The sequence below is a fragment of the Calidris pugnax genome, unplaced genomic scaffold (assembly GCF_001431845.1).
Source record: "Calidris pugnax isolate Ruff unplaced genomic scaffold, ASM143184v1 scaffold44, whole genome shotgun sequence".
NCBI lineage: Eukaryota > Metazoa > Chordata > Aves > Charadriiformes > Scolopacidae > Calidris > Calidris pugnax.
The window spans coordinates 43,405,012-43,426,766 of record NW_015094506.1 but is presented as its reverse complement, the minus strand read 5'-3'; the positions used below and the strand labels follow the sequence as shown (position 1 = coordinate 43,426,766).

Here is a 21,755-nt window from a genome sequence, read left to right as displayed (position 1 = left end):
ATTTGGCATATGATGTCAGAGCAATCATATTTTTGGATAACTTACCAGGCATCATAAACTGTAAAAGGACTCGAAGTGCTTCCAGTTGCACAGGCAGTGATTTTTCATGTTTCCTCATGGCTTTTACAACTTCTGATGCAGCTACTGTCATTATATCCAGATGAGGGAAACTGAAAATATTGTTTATAAAATAAATAAAAAGAATGCATTTCTAAATTTGACATGTTTTAGTTTCCTTAGTTAACACTGTGCGATAACCTTTTAGAACACTGTAAATCTGGTTTGAACTACAAAATATAAATTAAACTACGGAACTGTTCTTCATCATAGCAAATATATTATTTTCATGTGATTCCAAGAATTCAGTCCATGCAAGTAATTCCATTCTAGACTACTGAGAAGTAATTTTCAATCCAGTCCAGAACAGCGATACACAGAGAATAAAGTATTTCATTCAGAGTGAGTGGTGGATTCATATATTCCACTTTGATTCCAGTCCAGATAAGTGAAAAGACATCTTCCTTAACTTGGTGCTCCACAACTGCCATAAAGTACTGATGAATTGTCAGATACTTGTTGAATAAAGAGAAAAATATCAATTATGTTAGGTTGTAATCTTGAAGAAAAAAATACAATCTCAATGTCATTAGGATGCCTAGAATTGGTAGTAGCCAAGTACTATGAATTCACTTTTAGGTTTCTCTTCTTTCATTTTATAATACTTTTTACTCCTGTGAACACATTTATCAAAGTTTTGAGATTGTCTTCTTTATAAAATGAAATTATTCATAAGAAATTCTGTGACTATATCTTGAGTCTGTCATTTTTTCACAGACAGTTTAGCATATATAAAGGTTTCAGGGAAGGATGGAAAAACTTGGCAAGATGCTTGGAATAATGTTCCCACTCTGTACACCAGGATTTACAAGTCACAAGTTTGCTTTACAGTCATGTTCTAGAGCATTTGCAAAAGTACCACCACAAAAGTAATATTAACACAATGTTATTTTTTAGTAATCAGAATTAATATTGTGGGAAATTTCTTACCTCTCAGTGGAATTCAGTGTGGCAAACAGGAAGGGATGCCACCTAATGATAGTTTATTCAAACCTCACTCTCAAGAACCACAAAGGGAAGAAGGTGCAGCTCCCTACAAGTATTAACCTGGGCATTTGACACAGGGCTTACAAAACTCAATGTCTTGAACTGGGCTGTCAGCCTGTGCTCAATTTTAATATCAGTGAAACAGTCAATAATTTAAATGCAATGAATTACAGCACTGAATCTCACAAACCTTCACACTGGAAGTGGCTGCGTATTTCTAAGTATATTACCTTCCTTCGAAAACATGATTCAGAATTCTGCAGGCACTTTCAGCCACTTCAGGACATTGTGGATGTTTCCTCATTATATCCAAAACATTCATATGGATTCCTTTAGCCAAAAGTGTCTTCCTGATATTTACTACAACACAAAATAGCAAACATCCTGTAAGTAAACCTCTTTCTCTTTATGCATAGTTCTCAAAAATAGAACTGCTAACTTTTTTCCCTGCCTTTTTTCGATTTTTTTCCTCACCAAACACATATATTATAGAAGTATAAATTAGAATGGGAAAGAATTTGAGCTGAAGCTGACTTCTGTGTGCATAGCTTATTCAAAAGCATTATAATTCCTGAATGCCTAATAAGTTTAAATAAATCTGCTAATTTTACTTACATAAATTTAACTTAAGGGAAGGAGAATGTACAGCTTTGTTTCTATTTTCAAAAATGTTTACTCTTAAACATTTTTTCCTCTTAATTGCATTCTGTGGTCATGTAGGAAAGTTACAATTTAAAACTTGCAGAAAACCTTCTAACTTCCAAAATAAGGCTTCAAAAATGAAACTATATTCATTCACTCAATTTAGTTTGTTAATTTGTTTTTTAAAAATTCAAATTCCCAAGCACATGTTGTAGCTATAACTGTAAGCAATACAACTCAGAACACTATAAACATATTCTACATTATCATGGTAACTACCACCAGTTCTTGTCATTCCCAGTTCTGTACATCCATTTCACATGGTTAATTCAAGCAAAATTGCATTGTACCAGAGGGTTTTACTAAGCTTCTTTATGTCTATAATTTCTGGTGTAAGTACATTCATTTAACGGGAAAAGAAGAAAAAATGAAAGAAAAAACAAAAATTTGCTTTAGATTTTCAAAAGGTATCAGAGGCCCACTTGTCAGTAACATGTTATGAAATTACCTGGCATAATATACGATAACAGTATGCATGCATTTATGAGATCTATTTCTCGATATAGATAGACATTTATCTTTTCATCGTCACGTTTTGGGTACTTGGATGGCTCAGTAACCTGGTGTTAAAACAATGCTTTCTCACCTAAAGAATGGGAATTAACTGCTAGTCTTTATCTTCCTATCTAGCCAGTGGCTTTCAATGTGCAGTCTACAAACCACTTGAGGTCCAAAATCATTTCAAAGGGTTCTGGGCAAGGTATCTAATAAAAGCAGGCCAACTGTCAGTAGGGTTAAATACTCTACCCAGGGGTCCACATCTCCACTGAAAAATTTTGAGGGGGTCTGCAAACTGAAAAAAGTTAGGAAACCGTATTAGGGACACAATCAGCACTAAAGCAATCTTGAAAACTGCTATGTATGTTCTTAACTTTCTATGCAATTTGATTCACTGAAGTCAACAGGACTGCTTAAATCCCCTGTGTTAAGCAAGAAAATGGTATTTGCCAGGCTGTAATCCTTACTCACGTGATTTTCAACAAATGTTGCTCTTGACGGAATTCAAACGTGTGATAAATATTTAAACAAGCATACAAAGAGAACATAGTCTTTTCATCTCTCCTGCTCCAAACAGTAGCAATTGCAACCTGTAAACTGGCAGCTCTTTACTTCCACATACTCTCTTTGATACCATCCAACAATAGCTTTTTCAAAGCAAAGAATAAACTTCCTCCTAAACACACCTGCAGAATATTCTAATCACAAGGAACATTGTATTCATAAAACAGCCCACTAAATATTCTTTAATATTACAACAATAACTTTCTGCTGAATTAGAAAGTAAAGATAATTAAATTCCCTTACCGTTTTGTTGTGACAAAATAGCCAAGGTACTAGCAGCTGCCTGAAACACTTCTTTTGAAGAGGAGTGCATCAGCATGGAGAGCATCACTGCTCTGTGTATTGGGAACCTTTCACAGAAAGAAACAAATCACTGCACATTGACCGTATTTAAGCAGCTACTTCTTAACTGTAGTTTCCTAAAAAGGTATTAAGTGACATAATTAAATTTTCAGATTATTGTATTTGGCTTCTAATATTTTTTCCAAAGCAAGACAGAAAGTCCTTTGCAAATTAGCCGACTCTGAATCTCGCTGAATTCACTTGGAAACATGTGACTTCCAAGTGACTTGAGGTCCACAAAGGGACACATAACAGGCTTACTAAAATTTTAATGACTAAAATTTTAATGACTAAAATTTTAAGCAACTCTGAGAAATAGTTTAAGTAAAATGAAAATCTGTGTCTTACCCATGCCAAGATTCTACCCAATGAGGCAGCACCTCCTCTACTATGCTCTTTCATCTGATTTGTGGGACCACTGCTTTTCCATACCACATAAGTACTGGATATTGTAATCTTCTCCAGTTTCCTCACTCTTACATTCTTTAATCCTCCCTATCCTTGCTGCAACTGAGGATGTAATTCCTTATGAACTGTAAAAATTAGTTCTATTAGGCTGTGTTCTGACCCTTTATTAAAACACTAGCAATTTTAATGGAGTCAAGGGTAGCATACTTTTAAAGAAAGAAACTTTTCCAAGTGTTGTTGAATACCATGCATTTCATCATATATTAGATAAGAAGAAAGAAAAAAAATAATAACTGAAACATGAGACCGCAAGCAGACTTATAGTAAGCTTTCATTTTTTTCACTTCCAAAAATACAGTTCAAGATATTAACACTCACTGATTATCTCCATCTCCAATCTTCTCATGAAGGTTGCGTTGATATAGAAACAGATTTTTCAAAGCCCAGCATGCAGCCTCCTAAACATAAATCAAGAGGAGACAAAAGGATTAAGAAAATATGCCTTTAGAATATCAAAAATATATGAGAAAATTTAAATAGTTCAACTCCTTTTTATTTCACGACAAAGGTAGAAGGTGCTTTATGTAGAAATACAAGTTGTGGACTGGCACACTCTTCATAGCTGGGATAGGTCTGAGTTACAAACATGTGCCACATTCTCATTATTTGATTTGCATTTTGATACCTATTTTAGGCAAAGATTAATTCTTCTGTTGATGGGCCCGGGTTTTACTACAGAATACAGAGGAGCTATATAACAAACATGCTCTCAATGTCCAGAGTTTCAGGTAACATGTCTCATCTTAACTATCTACATTTGATCCAAAGGAGTAACTAAAACAAATTGAGGTGAACAAAGAAAGGCAGGAAAGGTAGAAAGGTTAAGATTTATTCTAAATCTAATCCAGCCCATGAGGTCTTGTTTGCCTGGGAATATGTGAGAGAAATTATGCTGCTAAATGTTTTATTTAATGCAGTATTTCCATACCCCCATCATTCAAAAATTCTCACCAGCACGTCTGTGTTTTTTCGGTGCAGTTCCAGTGCTCTGTAACATGCTTGCAACCAGCATTTCTCTTCCTCCTCCTCTTCTTTTCTTTCTTCTAAGTCACGGTTTAAGAATATTGTTTCAGCTTGAAATATAAAATATTTACAGTAAGTTCTTATTGTGAAAACAAACACTCATGTCTTGAGCTTCCTGCAGTCATGGAGGTGGTCACACTGTCTATGCGCAGAAAGAAGCCTTTTCTGGGAAGGGAGAAGTCTTTTGACACAAATTCTATGACAGATTTGAAAAATGTCTTTAAGGTTATAAAGGTACTTAAAACTTCATTATAGTGTAGCAAATTAGTACATAGTTACAGATCAGTCAACACTCAGGCTCTGAAAAGACTTGCATGTACTTTGGTTTTCTGGGGTGTAGCTACATTCAGAATAGCACAGACACAAAATATAACTGTGATTCACTTGCACATTAACCACTAATTCACAGACCCATCTACACTCTGAAGCAGTGTCATTAAAAAACAAAATGCAAATGGCAGTTGCTAAGAGAGAAATATCTGGTCCCAGAAAGTGTAATAGAATTTAAAAGAGATTATTTTATACCTGAGATTTTTCAGCATTTAAGAAAAAAAAATATATATCAACACTGACCATAATATCAGTGGCTTACTGGAGTGTATACTGGTTTCTACTGGTCTTTGCTATTTCAGGGACTTTGAAGCAGCATTTCTACTGCCTTTTGTACAGAACAGTTGCTCAATGACTCAGACTAAGAGGATTAGACGTTTAGCTTTTTGCCATTAGTTAACTAATTTCTATTTCAAAATGATGCCTGGAGTGTACTCAAGGAAAAGTTTTAATCTTTTAATTGATTTCAGAACTCAAGTACATGCATTGATTTGGTGTTGCTATCAACTGCCACAACATAATGAGTACTGTCATACATGGCAAACACAGCGTCAAATTAGTGTTGTTATCTCTAGAGATTTTATGTTAAGTAGGGATTATCCAATATTTGCCTATGAGCAAAGAGGTTGCTTGCTAAGATCTGTCAGTGTAACTCACCAGCTCTGGACACTGAAGGTGTTAGACATATGGTATGAACACAGCCATGTCAGAGTAAATAAACTGCAAGCACGTAGGAAATCTAGCTCTGTCACAGCTATCCTGCCTGAAGCTTTCATGTTAAAGAGACAGAGTTCAAAACGATTACAAGAAATCATCAGTATAAAAAAATTAACAACTGGACAGAGAAATGAAGCAATTTTTAAGGTATTTAGGATGGAATTTACTTACTCAAAAGAGCTAAACAACTGAGAGCTGCAGCTTGTAACTTTGCATTTTCAGGATATGTTTTAACAGCCTTCACAATGACTTCTGGAACCTTATGTAACACAAGGATGTTGAAAAAATTTCCTGAAAATAAATAAGACACTAAATGAATACAAACCATATCTAGAGTTTTACACACATTTAACACAAATTTCTCAGCACACAATGCACAAACTTGTTCTGTAGCAAGCACTGGATTTCTTATTAGAGGGTGTGACAATGTTTTATTTCTGGAAAGAAGAGGTCAAGGAAAAAAACAGTTGGGAACTAGGTTCTTTGTTGTTTTTTTTTTAACAGAAGACTGAAGTTTAATGCAAAATGAAGCACACATTGTCATCAAAATAAGAAAAATACAGTCAGTGTATCAGTTGCAGATTTCCTGCCAGGAAGCAAACGCAGTGCTGGTCTTGAATTCCTGCAATGATTTGATTTATCCTATCAAGAAAGCAGTTTAACCCTGTTTTGCCCTGGTTTTGCCCTCATTAAATAGACCAAGGTCAGCATTATAAATACAGAATATATATATTCTGGAGTAGTAAAATTACTTTTTGATGATAAATATATTTAAAGCATAATTTTTATCATAGGCTGTACAGTATTTATATTGTAGGTTGAACACAAGGAATTCTGCAAAAAGCAAGCCAATGAAAATAACTTTCCTGTTTGTTGTAAAAACAAGTATTATATTAATTTAGCAACACTCACTTTGTAAAATACAGCTTGATAGCTATGGTTACTACTTATTACTACTTATTACTACTGTTATATCAGCACTGCTGTTTCTTGTCGTATTTTAATGGAAATACTATGTTTGTGCAAATAAGCTACTTATCTCACAGAAATTAATCATCTTATGCTATGTGATGAGTAATTATGCTGGGTTTGTGGCTGGCCAAACAGGTACCAGTCAGTTAAAATTCTGATGACAGTCAAATCTACGACAGTCATTACCAGATTAGCAAGAATACATGATGGTGATTTTGGAAGCTAGTAGGTGCTGACTTTATGATTTCACTGCAGTTAACATGGGTTTAGGAAGACAGTGTCCTGTCCATCAAAATAATTTGGGAATCCACATGGGCTATATAGAAACCTTCCAGAATATTTCCAGGAGCACCTAGTGGTTTCATATCTATTTCCTTAATGTGTGGTGCTGTGGACACCTCTTCCCATTAACTCTCCTGACTTGGCCCCTTATGCTCTCTTGGCACCTGTTCTGCTGAAAGAAGTGGATCTTGTGGCTGCTTTACTGCCACTGTTACCTGTTGGTCAGCACACACGGATGACAAATGTGTGACTGGAACCAGGCTGGTTGCACTTGGGGCAAGATCAAGGAATATCAACAGAGTTGCTGTGTCCCTACAAGTGCTTGGTTTCCCTGCCTACTTTCAGTTAGCCTTGCACAGGAAACTGTTCAAGGGTAACACCACCTCTTGACAAAAAACTACAAATACCACCTCAGCTGCCACCACACATTCTTGACATTTTTATTTGGCTTTCTGAAGGGGAACTGGAAGTTGCTCTGGGTTACAATCAAGTTTTATCTGTATTTTCTACAATGTCTGCATGAAGAAGCAGAAACAGATGGTGAAAGGACGAGAGTGACTTGATTAAGTGGGAGTCATGCACTGGTACCAGCACCTGCAGTTGCTTCAGGCCACTACATGCAAGAATTGGGAGGTCTAACTCATGAAAAAGACCGTGGCTAAGTCCCTGTTGAAGAATAACCTGCCATGGAGTGGGAGCTGCTCAGGCATCTACTCACAGTGGTTTTGTATGCTGCAAGGAGAAAAACCTACTTATTTTCATTTGAACTCCCTGTTACACAGTCTGAACAACTGCTCAGATCAGCTTGTTATAGTGGCAAGAGAGGGTACAGACCTGCTAAGAGCCACAACAAATCCCTTTTTTGACATTGCCATCATTTCTCTTGATGTGGCACTAGCCCCCATAAGCCCAGACAACTAAAGTACTTATGCCCAAGTCAAGTGAAGCTCAGGAACCAGTGGATCTTTCACTGCTGCTGCACAGGGGGCCACAAGACAGGAATGCAACATAGGTCTCTGAAAGCAAATGCATTGCAAGGAGGGAAAACACAGTCTTGGAGAATACCTCCCAGGTAATTCAGTAGCACCAGCTGTTTCTCACACATTCAGCATTGCCACTTCAAAAAAGAAATCTAGAAGCAATTTTCTTCCTTTTTATCGTACCTTTATACAGAATGGGATCCATTGATCTCCCTTTTTCATCTTGTGCTTCTCCTGCTCTTTCATTTTATTTTTTCCCCACTCTAGTCTTTTATGGCAGCGTCTGTCATTGTTACTAATGTTTAACACAAAAGGATGCCATGTTGACTGTGGCCAGTATTTTTACATCATTAGAGACATGGAGCTATACACCACCTTAGGAATTAACAGGAGTAGCAGTTCTCTTGTTGCCCGTTACACTTGCTGTCAATTAAGACCAACTCTTACACAATCAGAGTAAGCTGCCTATAAACAACTTTGCGAACTTACCCAACGTCAGCTTATGCAACAAACAGCAACTCACTTCCTGAACTGTTTCACTACTGGGGAAACTTTTCATCATTTCCACTATCACATTGTAGCAGCGAACATTTCCAGACATGAGCACTTCAACATTGCTGGCTAAAGAAAGAAAGAGAAACAAAATTGCTTCTTAAAGAGAAAAAAGAGTTTAATTGGAGCCTAATTCAACTTTATTTAAATAGATTTATTTAGAAAACTGGACCTATGTTTCAGTTTTTGCCTTACAACTTGAGAGAAAGGTGGCATTTTTTTTCCTTGGTATTGCCGTAAAAGATAATTAATGACTATTAATACTGTGAAACAATTCATTAAGTTCAGAGTCCGTATTAACATTTGTGCATTTGTTCCATTCTGCATCAGGCCACGTTACAAAAACCTCCTCACAAACTATTCTTATGTAACATTTTTCTTAAAGCTGAACAAACTGTTTTATAAATATTAATTCAATCTTAGAAGCAGTGTTTATAACGTGATTGTGATCAGGTAAACATTTTACAGTATTTCAGAAATATTTCCAGGACCATACAATTAAGAAACAATTCAGAATTTTTTTTTCTAATAAATGTCATTTACTTGATTTAATCATGTTTTCCTAATAATGTTTTCCTAAGTTTTCCTTCTTTTTAGAAGGCAAGTTAGCAAGTTATTATTTTCATTTATATTAAGTTCTACCATACGCCTATTGTGTACTGAGGGTACAGAAATATTCATACAATGCTTCTCAAATATTTTTAAATTCCTTGCAAATTCTATTTTCACAGAATCACAGAAGGATAGAGGTTGGAAGGGACCTCTACAGGTCATCTTGTTCAATCTCCCTGCTCACCCAGGGCCACCTAGAGCAGGTTGCTCAGGACCACGGCTAGACAACTTCTGAGTATCTCCAAGGATGGAGATTCCAAGGCCCCTCTGGACAACCTGTGCCAGTGCTTGGCCTCCCTCTATTTACTGCTTATTACACAGGCCAGATACAGAAACCAAGTGGACATTCACATGAGCAGTAAAAAGACAGAATGCATCCTTTCCTAGTGAGGACAGAGTGATCCCACATAGAACAATTTAAGGCAAAACAGTACCATGGTAGTTAAGATACAGTATATGAAAGCATCCTTGTAGTATCCAGTGTATGAGACAGAATATGAACCCCAAAAATCATGGACAACATCCTGGTCCCAATAAATGAAAAGGGATTCCTGTCACTGACTCCAAGGGAGTTAACCATTACTCTGCTGATGTCTATAACCCTTCTTAATCATTCTTTCAACAGCTTGGCTTTCCTGTATACAACATAAGAGGAATATTCACAACCGCATGTAAAGCAGCAGATCTTCCAAATAATATGTACCTGAATATTAAATGATGTTATGTAAATTGAAAAAGCAAGTTCTGAGTAGGAAGCATTTCTGAAGCATTATATTTGACAGTGAAGGATGGTACCTTTCAAAATGCTTTAAGATGACAGCAATTTATTGATGTCATTCTCAACTGAGAACACCTTTTTAAAGGTATGTTCCACAAAATAGTACTGCATCACTTGATATTAAGTTATCATTTCACGGGTGACAATTATAAATATATTAAAATATTCAGAAGACTCTAAAATTGTTCCCATAACAAGCCCAGAGGAAGGGAGGTGGAATGGATCTCATTTAATCTTAACCACCCAAACTTGGTCATCTAGGTTCTCACAACAACTGATGAAGAGATCTTAGCACTCTGTATGGTGATTCATCCCACTTGTAACAGATACATCTCCTTAGGGTTAGCTAAATTTCCCCTTGAGGTGCTTGTTTTCCCCATTAAACAGAGGAGGAGCCTGGATGACTGCCTATGACTACCATTTCGATGGCTAACATTCTGTGACCCATCATCCTCCTATGGACTTTGGAACACAGTCAGCAGCAAAGCCTTTTCTCATTCCATCAAAACTACTGAGATTTAAAAGAGTTCTTCTACCACACTGGAATAAACTCTTACCTTCATTTTCTCATGATATACAAGCTGGAACAAAGTCTATATGAGCATTAGTGAAAGAAGGCATGGTGAGGTACAAATCCATCAAGGATTTGTAACATGTGGAACAGAGGCTTGAACTGCAAGGTATGGGGAGACAAACATTTAACTACTGGATAAGCGAGAGCATGTACTTACAGTGAACAATTTTCTCCATGGTGGCCTTAAGGGAATACATTTTCTTGCAAGTATTGTGGGATGTCAGGGATGTGGGATGAACAGACCAAGAGTATGAATGCTGGCTAAAGCATCCTAGTGTTGCACATCCATGTGCAAGCTATCTCTTTTTCTCTGACTATTTTAAATCTTTCATATCAGAAATGAGAGTGCTAACCCCAAAATAAACGCCTAATTTAGAGGAGGTCTTTGTCCTTCTCTTGTTATGCTTTGTACAAGTATTTTAGAAAGCACTAAAAATCTGGCATCCTCTTCCTTACAAAATGGCAATAACTTCTGGGCTAAGAAAATTGTTTCTGGCTCAAGGAACACTTAACTTTTTAAACACAAACTGGAACAGCAAGAAGTTTGAGAAACAGAAACTATATAGCTTGGAGTCTGATGAAATGTGGGACATTCCAGTCTAGTTCTTGTTTTGTGGCATACATGGGGCCAGAATGGTTCCTATAGAGCCAGACAGGATGTATGAGCAAGGCTTTGTGAGCAATCACATCTGTGAAAGTACAAAATTATGTACCCCATGGAACACATGGAGAGCAGGACCCTGCTCTGTGCTTGCCAAAATCGTGTAATTTCGCTGTGACTACCAGCAGGAAGCTGACAAGAGCTGCCTCTGTGCCAACAAGATCAAATTGCTGTCAACGAATAGACACAAATCATCAAGCATATTTCTCAGGACCTGATTTTGCCAACAACAGGGATCTCTGTTACCAGAAGAAAAGACACAATGAAGATATTTTCTTCCAGTCTTATTGCACAACACCTGAGGACACTGTAAGACTCTAGAATATGTGCAGTGCTACCAACACTCCTCGTTAAAGCCACCACTAAATGATCAGAGAGGGGTGTCTGAGACCAGATACCTTTTCTCAGCCTTGGCCACTGGATTTGTGTGGCCAGTTTTCCCCTTGTGGAACAGCCTCTGCCAACGGTGTTCTTTACCTGCTACCCAAAGTCACTGAAGATTTATTTAGTCAATAAATAGATCTTATTTTTCAAGCATTAAAAAGACAGGACAGGGTCTTGAACTTTAACCTCTACCGCCATGATGAGCATCTTCATTACCACTTACTCCAAGCAGAAGAAAGTGTCTTTCTGTTCTGTATGAGAGATTTCAGCTGTATCAGAATGGCTGAATATGAAAATTTCCCATGAAAAATTGTAAATCAGTATTTCCCAAAGAAAACAGAAAAGTCATTTGTCTGGTAACTCCCAACTGGTCCTCACTGATTTTTTACAATTACTGAAAAACTACTGCAAACTGAGGTGAGCTGATGCACACTATGGGAGATAAGGAATTGAAAATAAATTCCAATAATGCACTTACATGGACCAGCTAAGGAATGTAATGAATAAAGTGCAGGAAGAATCACCTCTTCTTTCTCTGGAAACTCTTTAAATACTTTCAGTATGATCATATGATCTTTGCTTTCAACAAATTCAGTCAGCTGCTCTTCTGGAACTAAATTGAAAAGCAAGAGAGATACAGTATGTTTTGAGGAAATAATTCATATCTTGGTACAACATGAGAAAAGACAATTGTTTTTATCAAGTTTCCTTGTATTTATTTTCTATGTTTCACAGAAGTAAGGTATTCTCCATACACATCTTACACACTTATGACTCCTTTTACTAAAACATGAGCTACTTTATAAAGATCTTTTTCTAGACTACACTTTATGTAACTGTGTTCTGACTTTCAACTGCTTCCTTGTGAACCAGCATTTTTTCAAAAAAAGTATTTTAGTCTTTTTCACAGAATGAACGTCAGATATTCCTCACCAAGACAGCATATAAGTGAAGGGGAGGCTAAGCATACTGTGAAAACAATTTGATGGAATGCCATTTTACATACTATGATTTTATTTCACTTCTCAAGTTTTTTTTTTCTTTTATAATGGAGTTCTTTCCATAAAGGCTACAGCCATGCTTTAATAATACCTTACCTTCATTGTAATAAAGGCTTAAGGTTTTTCCATCCCTGTTCCCTGTCATTTATGCTGACATAACTGCATGGCCGTGCAATGAACCAGATAAGGAAACTGATCCAGGTTGAGAAAGAACAACACATTTTATGTTTTGTAAGCAGAATAATTTTCTGGATCTGGTTCAACCTAAGGCTAGGCAAAAATTCACATTACAATAACTGACAAAGTAGCTCAGAGGCAGGAGAAAAATAGCCAGGGCAGCCTAGGAACTCGTTACATTAGCACTGCCATCGAGAAGAAGGTATGCAGGTCTGCATCTGGAGCAGTCTGTAGATCTGTAAAAATCAGGCACTTGAAAAAGCACGCACAGAAAATCTAAGCAGCTCAGACCTTTATGGAGACTGAAGAGAAAATAGAGCAGGACAAAAGTATTTAGGGAGAGTGGAAGAGGGGAAGAAACGCAGAAGATAATTCCAGGCACACATGTGGGAGGAAGACTTAGAAAAAACAGTATTAAATGGTGCCAGAAAGAAAAAATCTAAAGACTTGGAGACTATCTTTGAAGTGAAGGAGTACAGCAGGCTTGGTAGTAGTGCTAGTATTTCTCAATATTTATTTTTAAACAAAGCAAGGCTGCTACAACAATGGGATTTTTGGCTGTTGCACACACAGTTCCTGAAAACTTTGCAGAAATTCAATAAAAGGTGACTTCATTTCTCAGAAGACTTGCAGGATTATCAAAGAGACACTTGTAAGGATCAAATATATTAGCATTGTCAGGATATTTTAGCATTCTCAGGATCAAAGGGAGAATCACATCTTTCTCTAAAGTGCAAACACTTTGCTTTATTTTGGAATTATTCACAAGTCAATAAAATTTGCCAGTCTTTACATAAACAACCCTGTTTTTTGAGAATTAGAATAAAACGTCACTACTGCTGCTCCAGTGTTACTGACTAACGTTAAATCTCATCTTTTCAGTTAACTCTAGAGTCAGAAATGAAGATATATTTTGAGTTTTTGAAAATTTCAAATTCCATGCTCTAATTTAGAAGATTTGCTATATTGCTTGGAGAACTTGTTTTCTGCTAACACATATAATACACAAAACAGAATCTGGAATGCAAAAATTCATTTATTACAGTTAAATAAATATGTACAGTCCCCTCTCAACCTATACATTTTTCCAATCTAATATACTACAAGATGTAAATACCTTTCTCAAAAAGTTTGTGTAATGCTTTACATCCATGTTGCTGGATCTCTTCATTTTTAGGGAAAGTGTGCATGGCATTAAATACCAAGGAAAACACATCCACCTCTTCCTCCAACAGCAAGAAAGCAATTACATCTGAATAGCAGAAGAAATTACATGTTACAGTTATTAGTTCTCAACATCTTTATTGAAGCACTGTACTTAACCATTAAAATCCAAAATTCTTTAATACTGTCCTTAAAATTTACTCTGATGGCTCAAATCCAGGTTTTTGCATAACATATGAAGATGTTATCTCTTAAGATAGCATTTCAAAATAAAACTTAGAGATTATAAAACAATACTGCCAAAAAGACAGTTTCCCCTCTCCACTCTTGCTCCCACCTTGCACTGCTTTGGTAATTGTTTGACCCCTCAATGATCCAGTTCAACTCATTGAACCGGTAGAAAATTAAACTATCAAAAAACCCCTTTTTGCAGACATAGCAAGATGAAAAGTTTCACTGAAAAGTAAGGTTGGTGGAAGAAAGAGGGCAGGACTACACTGCCTGAGGAAAGGAAAATGGGGATTTGAAATGAGCCTATCAGCTACAGTCAACCATGAAATCAGACCATCTGTATCACAAAACCCTGGATTAGACTTAACTACCTGAAGTCTAATCCGTAAATAAGGCTGATTCAAAAGCCTGTTAAAATCAATTGAAACATTCCTATTCTAACAATAATTCCTGCTGGTATTATATGGGAGCTTGGATAAAACTAGCAGAATCTCTCCCTTAGGGTCTCTCTTTAATTTCAATAGAAGATCAAGGATCTCACCACAATGAGAAAAGTCCTCAGTACCTCATAAGATTAGGTCTCTGCAGAGCAGAATAACAGAAATGATGGAGATGACTCACTGTTTCAAAAGCACTAACCAATACTAAAGGAAGTAAGTCAGAATGTCACCAAATTTATACTTTGGTTAGAAAAAATACACCCTTACTTATTTTACTTTACTTATCAGCAAGTATTTGTGTCTATACTAATAATATGTTGGTAAAATTAATTGGTCATGCTCTTCACAGCCTTGCAATTTATACCCTGGTTCTGTGTTTTAAATGCTTAGACAAAATACGAAAGTAAAACATACAATACCTGACATGAGGAGTAGGTTTAATGCTTTCAGTCCAGTTACTGAGAGATTTATATTTCCTTTGTGGACTGTGAGCATTTTAAGAATCTGCCTAAAAATGAATTTTAAAAAAATAATAGGAAAAAAGAGTTATGGCTAAAGAAATATTAACATATACAAAATTTTATCAAACAGCTACTTAAAAAAAAAATACTTACAGAAATTAGCAAAAACTTGAAAAGCTCCTGATTATTTTTTTTCAACTTTTATTTCAGTTTATGTTTCTTTCAAGTTACTAATGAAATAACGTTGGCATTTTAATTATTTCCATACTTCATTAAAATGACGTATAATTTAGCAAACAACTTTACAAAACTCCACAAAACCAAACTGCATCTTTATGCAAATGATCTTACAATAGCAACCATTCTAAGGAATGGTGAAGACTATAAAGGCAGAAGCCCTGAATGAGGAAATCTGTCCAAGTGAGAGAACACCAAACCAAGCCCTTCTCCCCCATTTGTATCATGCCTAAATCTACAATTAGCTTTTCATCTAACTACAGCCATCCAGAAACCAGTTGCTTAGGCTCCTTCCATGGTTAATGGACAGATAGGAGCAAGTCCAAACCACAGTTTGCTCCAAGGTAACTTACTATAAAGATGGAATGAACCATTCTGTCTGAAGGCAATTGTGTCCACTGACTTCACAGGTAGTAGAGGTGACCAATTAATTTTTAGACAAGATTAGGTGTGACAAAACACCCTCTTCTCAATTTGTACTATGTTAGGCTTGTGGATATAATTCCCCACATTTGGAAAGAACACACACACACACAACACCATCGAGGTAATGCCTGGCTGATTGCCCAGGGCCATGTCCAGTCAGGTTCTGAATAGCTCTAAGGCTTGAGACCTCACAACTTCTCCAGGCAACTTGTTCCAGTGTTTGAGCAACTTCACAAAAAAGAAGTGTGCCTCTTTTTTTTTTTTAAATGTTTAAGTGGAATTCCTTATATTTCAATTTGTGCCCATTGCTTCTCATCCTGTCACTGTGTGCCACTGAGAAGAGCCTGGCTCAGTCTCCTTTACTTTCTCCATCAGGTATTTACACACACAGATAAGATGTGTGTATAAATGCTTGTGTGAGTCCCCATTCTGAAGGCTGAAAAAACCCACAAACATATTAAACCATTTAGAAGCTGAGGTGATCACTTCACATAGATGTATTTCATTGCACATATATGGTACCACAATAAGCAAGTATTTTGGATGACTCTTTGCACACAACATACTTACTGGTGAACACCCAGTACTTCCCAGTCCTTCCCAACATCCTTAGGAGCTATGTTCTGCAGAGTATTTGGACAAATTTCTATTAATTTACAAAGAAGTGACCAACCCATCTGGAAAACAAAAAGGCAGCTATTTTAGAACAGGTATTCTCTTTGGAACTTCCATGTTGTCTTCTAATATTCTTGGCTTTTGGAAGACAGGTGTTCTGAAAAGTTATCTGGCTAAATATATAAGGGAAAATTAATTAACACAAGACAAACAACATAAAAAGTTAAAAGATGGAGGTAAAAGATATGCTAATGATTCTGAATGCATGGCTTGTAGGAACACATCACTCTCAGTGTGCTTCAGCACTGCTTGAAGGACCACACATAAAGGACACACAGTTAAAAGACATGCTGACAGAGAAAAATATGATGCGATCCATAGTATGTCATCACTGCACTATTACAGGCAGTCCAGCTTTATTGAAGAACAGCTGTTTCCATAAGAATTTGTCATTTAATTGCAAATTATAAGGAGAAATTATAGGCTTTTGAAGGTGTCCAATGTTTTAAATGGGAATGAGATACCTAAACAATACTATACATTTCATATTCTCACCACCAATCCTCAATACTGTGTGCTTTCAGAATGTAATGACGGCAGTGAAAGCTTTGAGATTGTGAGGAATAAAAGATGAGCTAAACCCAATGTATTTGTTCTTAATAACTACCTGCTCTATCCTGCGCAAATTCTTTGACTTTCAAACATCTCTAAATGTTGCCAAAACTGAAAAATATTCCTCTTTGGTCTTCCATATTGGAGAACTCCACTCTCTTATGAATGTCTGCAGGCTGCTATAACTGAATGGGCTTCAGTGAGGCTGCAGTAAGCAAAATCTGTACAAAGAATTAACTGATGAGCAAGAAAACCCTGCTGTATTGAAAAAGTTAACTGAGAAATGTCAAAAGTCAAGATGAAGCAGATTTCACAAAAAGGAATTAGAGCAAGGCATAAACATCTCCTCCGCCATATAAATAAAAAGGGAAAAAAAGTGGAAGTAGGCCTGTGTGCTTTAAGAATGGGGTCAAGACAGAAGATAATCCAAGTACGGCTCAAAAGTTAATGTGTAACTGGACCAGTTTTCGGAAGAAGAGTTATGTAAAGCAAAGGGGGCAAGACAGGACAGCCAACAACAGGAACGTAAGTGGCTACCTCCAAAGAATTTAACTGCAAAGTTCATGGAAAGTGCATGATCTCAAGACTAGAGACATGAAATGGTCAGTCTGGTAGTGCAGAGACCCATAGGAACAGCATAGGCTTGTATCTAGACAGCTTTCACGACAGCTTTGGCGAGTATGAAAAAGGTGGTGTAGCTCCCTGGGAACTGGAATTCTGCTTTTACCTTTCCCACACTTGGTTACACGGGCTATGTTCATGCCATCTGCAGTAGGGTTTTTTTCTGTTTCAGTTTAGATTTGCAGACCCAAATGTTTTAAGCCAATTACAACCTTAATGTCTGCAGATTCAGCTTGACCATGAGCCAATTTCCATGCTCTTCTCTTCCTGGATAGCAATGAGACTGCAAACCAATTACTAGGGACATTCAGGAAGATTAGGCTGGTCTGTGTAACTGAGTCCTGACTAAACATAAGTGCACAGAATAGTCTTAGCGTACATGTAATTAACTGATTTTCCATATTCCAAGCAAAACAGAGTTTATCAGTGACAATCAATGAAGTACAAATTTCAAGTCTACATGTCAAAGACATTGTAGAGGTGACCATTAATTCATACACTGTGTATTGCTTAGAAAAGATTTTATTTTAAGAGTTTCACTTCATGACATCCTAACTGTTCTTGTAAAATTCAGAACTTGTTGAAAATCAGCTTAATGACTTTATAAAACTCCTTTTTATAGAAAAACTGTTTTTGATGAAATTTATATTTCCATTAAACATTTTTATTTGGATTGCTGTGACTTCAAGTCTTGACAAAACATTTATTAAAACTGTGGATGCAGAGAAGACCAAAGGAATCATCTGACCTGCTGTACAATATTAAAATCACAGCCTGAGATAACAGAGAGCTTATTGTCTGTTTAATAATTACATAAGAAAGTAAGGGTCTTTTAAATAACAGAAATCCTAAAGGTTACAGAGAAAGAAAAAAAAAATAAAGCAGTAAACAAAGACGTTCTTGTAAACACTTAAACGGGTCCTTGTACACAGAAACAGTTGGTGGCAGCACTGAAACTCTGTTATTTTTAAATCAAACCCTTTTCATTTCTAGCATGCAATGAATTTATATTACATTAGGTCACACCTTCTACATGAGACAATAAAGCTCTGCTGACTGCTCTTCACTCAAGTGTTAGATGTTTTGCTCTAGAGTTTCTAAGCTGCTCCAATCATTGCCAGCCAGTAACTGCAGTAAAAAACTACCATATTAAAGACTCCTACTTTACTTTAAGGCGCTATTGACTTTCCAGCCCAGTACCTTCCTATTTCTAAAGAAGCTTGCGGGGTTTATGCCTGAAGTTCAACTTGCCCTGGTACTTTCAATATTCATCTATTAAGCAGATTTACTGTGTACAAGCCAGTGGAACAGCAGCACAACCTGATGCTTTTTAACTGGTTAAGGAAGGGAAAGAAAGAAAATCAAATCCTCACTTCAGACATGCCTCTTACTGTGTCTACTCTCTTATGCGAGTCAATTTTATTACAGTGCCAAAAGCAAAAGAGGTTGATTAATCCATTTATTCAATGAAAATTCATTCAGAGTGTGTAGATACTGCACTACATTACTTTAACACTGCCAGAAAGCAAGAATTATGTATTTACAAGCACTGTAAACAAAACAGAGTGAAAGAAGCAAGAAGACAGAGTCCTACTAACATATTGTGGGTGTTTGTAAATATCATAACTTATTGTGGATGTTTGTAAATATCATAACTGAACGTGATGGAAGAACTGCGTATGACATTTTATGAGGAACAGGAGTTCAGCTTTGCACGGCTATGAATTTTACACTTTAACACAAAGTAGTAATGCAAAGGAGCTCCAAAGCTTCTAAACTGAAACACTGTATGACTGCAAATGTAGGTAGAGAGAAGATTAAAATTAATTTTAAAATTCTATATTAAACCAGAGTGAGGTGCTTTAACATAGTTAAAATGAAAATTAAACAATCACTATCTTCCTTATGCACTTCCGAGAGTCTTGTGCTGTCATTTCAGACCCACTTTTGGTTGTGGTTGGATTTCATATTTTTTATTTCCTAGTCTAAACTTCTGGGCAGTGGTTTTGTAAATTGTTATTCACACAATATGCTTTATCCTGAAAATAACTGCTGATTCATCCTTCTGTATTTCTTAATGATCTGACAATTGAATAATAAAGTAAGTTAAAACTTCAGACTCTGCCCAAGTCTTTTGTCTTCAAAGGAAACCTGAGATCACTGTTACTTCAGCTGAATCACTACAGAAGTACAATTTTGTATTTTAATCTGAATTTAATGCCTTTGACCTCTTGCTAAGGTCTACTAGAGAAAAAAAATCCCTTAAAATATACTATTATTTAAGAGGCATTTGTTATATAATTTCTGTTTTGCCTTCTAGTGTAAAAAGATGCAAAACATATTGTTACCATACAAATGGACTTAATAAAAAAAAATAAAGTTAGTTGCACAGAAATCTGGAGCTCATAAATATCCTTTAAGCATAACATAGTCAGAAATTTAATATATGCCTGCCAGGAAGGAGCTGTTTCATATGACAAGTCTGGCAGCTGTACCATAACTACAACATCAAATTGTGCAAGTGCCACACCTCATCTAAATGGGCCAATGCTAAGTTACAAGAGCAGCCAAGCAGAACCTTAAATTGCAGAACCTACTCTTAGCTAAAAGATTCCACCCCCTTCCTCCCCCTTAAGAAACTGGGCTGGCACAATGCTCCTTCTAGGAGAGGGCTACAGATGTATGAAATCATGTTATATACAATTATGCTTTTCAGAAGTTTGTCTAACTGTGGCAAAATTTAGTATTGACGCATCCAAAATATTAGATAGCATTATCTGTAACTCAGAAGCTTATGCCATGCTGGCACAGGATAAACCAAGTTCACATTGGATAATTTACATTTTCTCCACAGCCGCCTTCTGCCCTTTGGAGATGCAACGAGCGGTTATCCGCAAAAAAAAGCTGGAAAACTCGTCCCTTTAAACGCGAGCCTTTTACAGATAAGCAGTACTTCTTGCAGCGGCCCAGAAGAGGGCAAGTTTAACAGAAATAAACAAGCCGAGCGGTAACTTTTATTGCGGGAGAGGGCCGCGGGGCTGGGCTCACCCTCAGGAGCCCCTGCCCCTCACCCGGCCCCTCAGCGCCGCCGCCCTTACCTGCTGCACGCCCGCCGCCCCCGGGTACAGGTCCACCACCAGCAGCAAGGGCACATGGACGTTTTTGCCGCCGAAGAGCCGGGGAGCTGTGAGGGGACAGAGACAGGCCGCGTTAGCGACCGGCGGCGGGCGGGGCCGGGCCGGGCCGGGCCGGGCAGGGCGGCCGGGCTGCCCGCTCCTTACCGCTCTGCCGGGCCGCCAGCTCCAGCAGGTCGCTCAGCGTCTGCACCAGGGTCTCCAGGCGCTTCCTCTCCTGGACGTTTTGCAGCCGGACGACCAGCTTCCTCAGGGCTTCTTCCTCCCGCGCCGCCGCCGCCTCCCCCTCCTCAGGGCCGGCGCTGGCCATGGCCGACCCGCTGCCTCTCCGCGGCGGTCGCCTCACCCCATCCGCCGGCCACCGCGGGCCGGGGGGAGCAGGACTGAGCGCTGCGGACCCGTCCCGCCGCCGCGCCGCGCTGCCACAGCCGCCCGCCCGGCGACACCCGGCCGCTTCCAGCCGCCCTTCCCGCTGCCGCCGGCCCCTCCCGCCGCGCTGGGGACCCGGCCACCGCGCCGGACCGGCCCTCACAGGCGGGCGGGATAGTGCTCCACCACTACCCCTAGGGGGCGCCCACGTCCCTCGGCGGAGCGGGCCAAGCACGCTGGCGGCTCGCCCGTTTCCGATGATTGACAGCACAGCTGTCCAATAGAGCCCAGCGCTGGAGCCTTGGTTCCGCCCCGTCGTGTGCTTCTGTGGTATAAAATGGTCCGGAGGGTGAGATGCTGCCTGAGGCGGTGGGGAGGGGATGTGAGGGGGTAGATGTGTGCAGTATGCCTTGGCTTTTCTGCTTTGTTGAGGAAGAAAGCACATATCTATAATGCCCTCCTGCCTATGGAAGGTGAGGAGAAGCACCAGTAGCCAATGTGTGTACCCATTGTGCAGGTCCCTGAGCAGGGAGTAGGTCCTCAGCTGGGGAGGTGCCCCCTTGCCTCAGGTGGTGGTTGGGGTTGTCAGCTTTTCCCCGTGTGGTTGGTCTGTGAAAGGCCAGGGAAGGTGTGGTGGGCTCTGAGCTCTTAAGGCTGCTGTGTGGCAGTTGAGGTGAAGCTGTAGCTTGTCTCACCTGAGGGCAGCGAGTGCCTTGGCCTCATG

The 21,755-nt window shown here is 38.3% G+C and overlaps 1 protein-coding gene across 2 annotated transcripts in view; it reads right to left on the bottom strand.

Moving 5' to 3' along the window:
• LRRK2 (leucine-rich repeat kinase 2) overlaps positions 1 to 21,099 on the bottom strand; it is a 66,793-nt gene extending 45,694 nt beyond the window's left edge. The window contains exons 1-13 of one of the 2 annotated variants that reach the window (XM_014964170.1): positions 20,810 to 21,099; positions 20,627 to 20,712; positions 16,251 to 16,357; positions 14,976 to 15,064; positions 13,839 to 13,973; positions 12,022 to 12,156; positions 8,472 to 8,603; positions 5,920 to 6,039; positions 4,630 to 4,751; positions 3,997 to 4,076; positions 3,112 to 3,218; positions 1,335 to 1,464; positions 46 to 170 (exon numbers count right to left, since the gene is read on the bottom strand). In XM_014964170.1, coding sequence (XP_014819656.1) covers positions 46 to 170; positions 1,335 to 1,464; positions 3,112 to 3,218; positions 3,997 to 4,076; positions 4,630 to 4,751; positions 5,920 to 6,039; positions 8,472 to 8,603; positions 12,022 to 12,156; positions 13,839 to 13,973; positions 14,976 to 15,064; positions 16,251 to 16,357; positions 20,627 to 20,712; positions 20,810 to 20,972 — 1,531 coding nt within the window. In that variant the 5' untranslated portion in view covers positions 20,973 to 21,099. Of the gene's footprint in view, positions 1 to 45; positions 171 to 1,334; positions 1,465 to 3,111; positions 3,219 to 3,996; positions 4,077 to 4,629; positions 4,752 to 5,919; positions 6,040 to 8,471; positions 8,604 to 12,021; positions 12,157 to 13,838; positions 13,974 to 14,975; positions 15,065 to 16,250; positions 16,358 to 20,626; positions 20,713 to 20,809 lie in introns of those variants that run through there. The other variant, XM_014964171.1, reaches the window with a different exon arrangement.
• Positions 21,100 to 21,755: the final 656 nt, after the last annotated feature.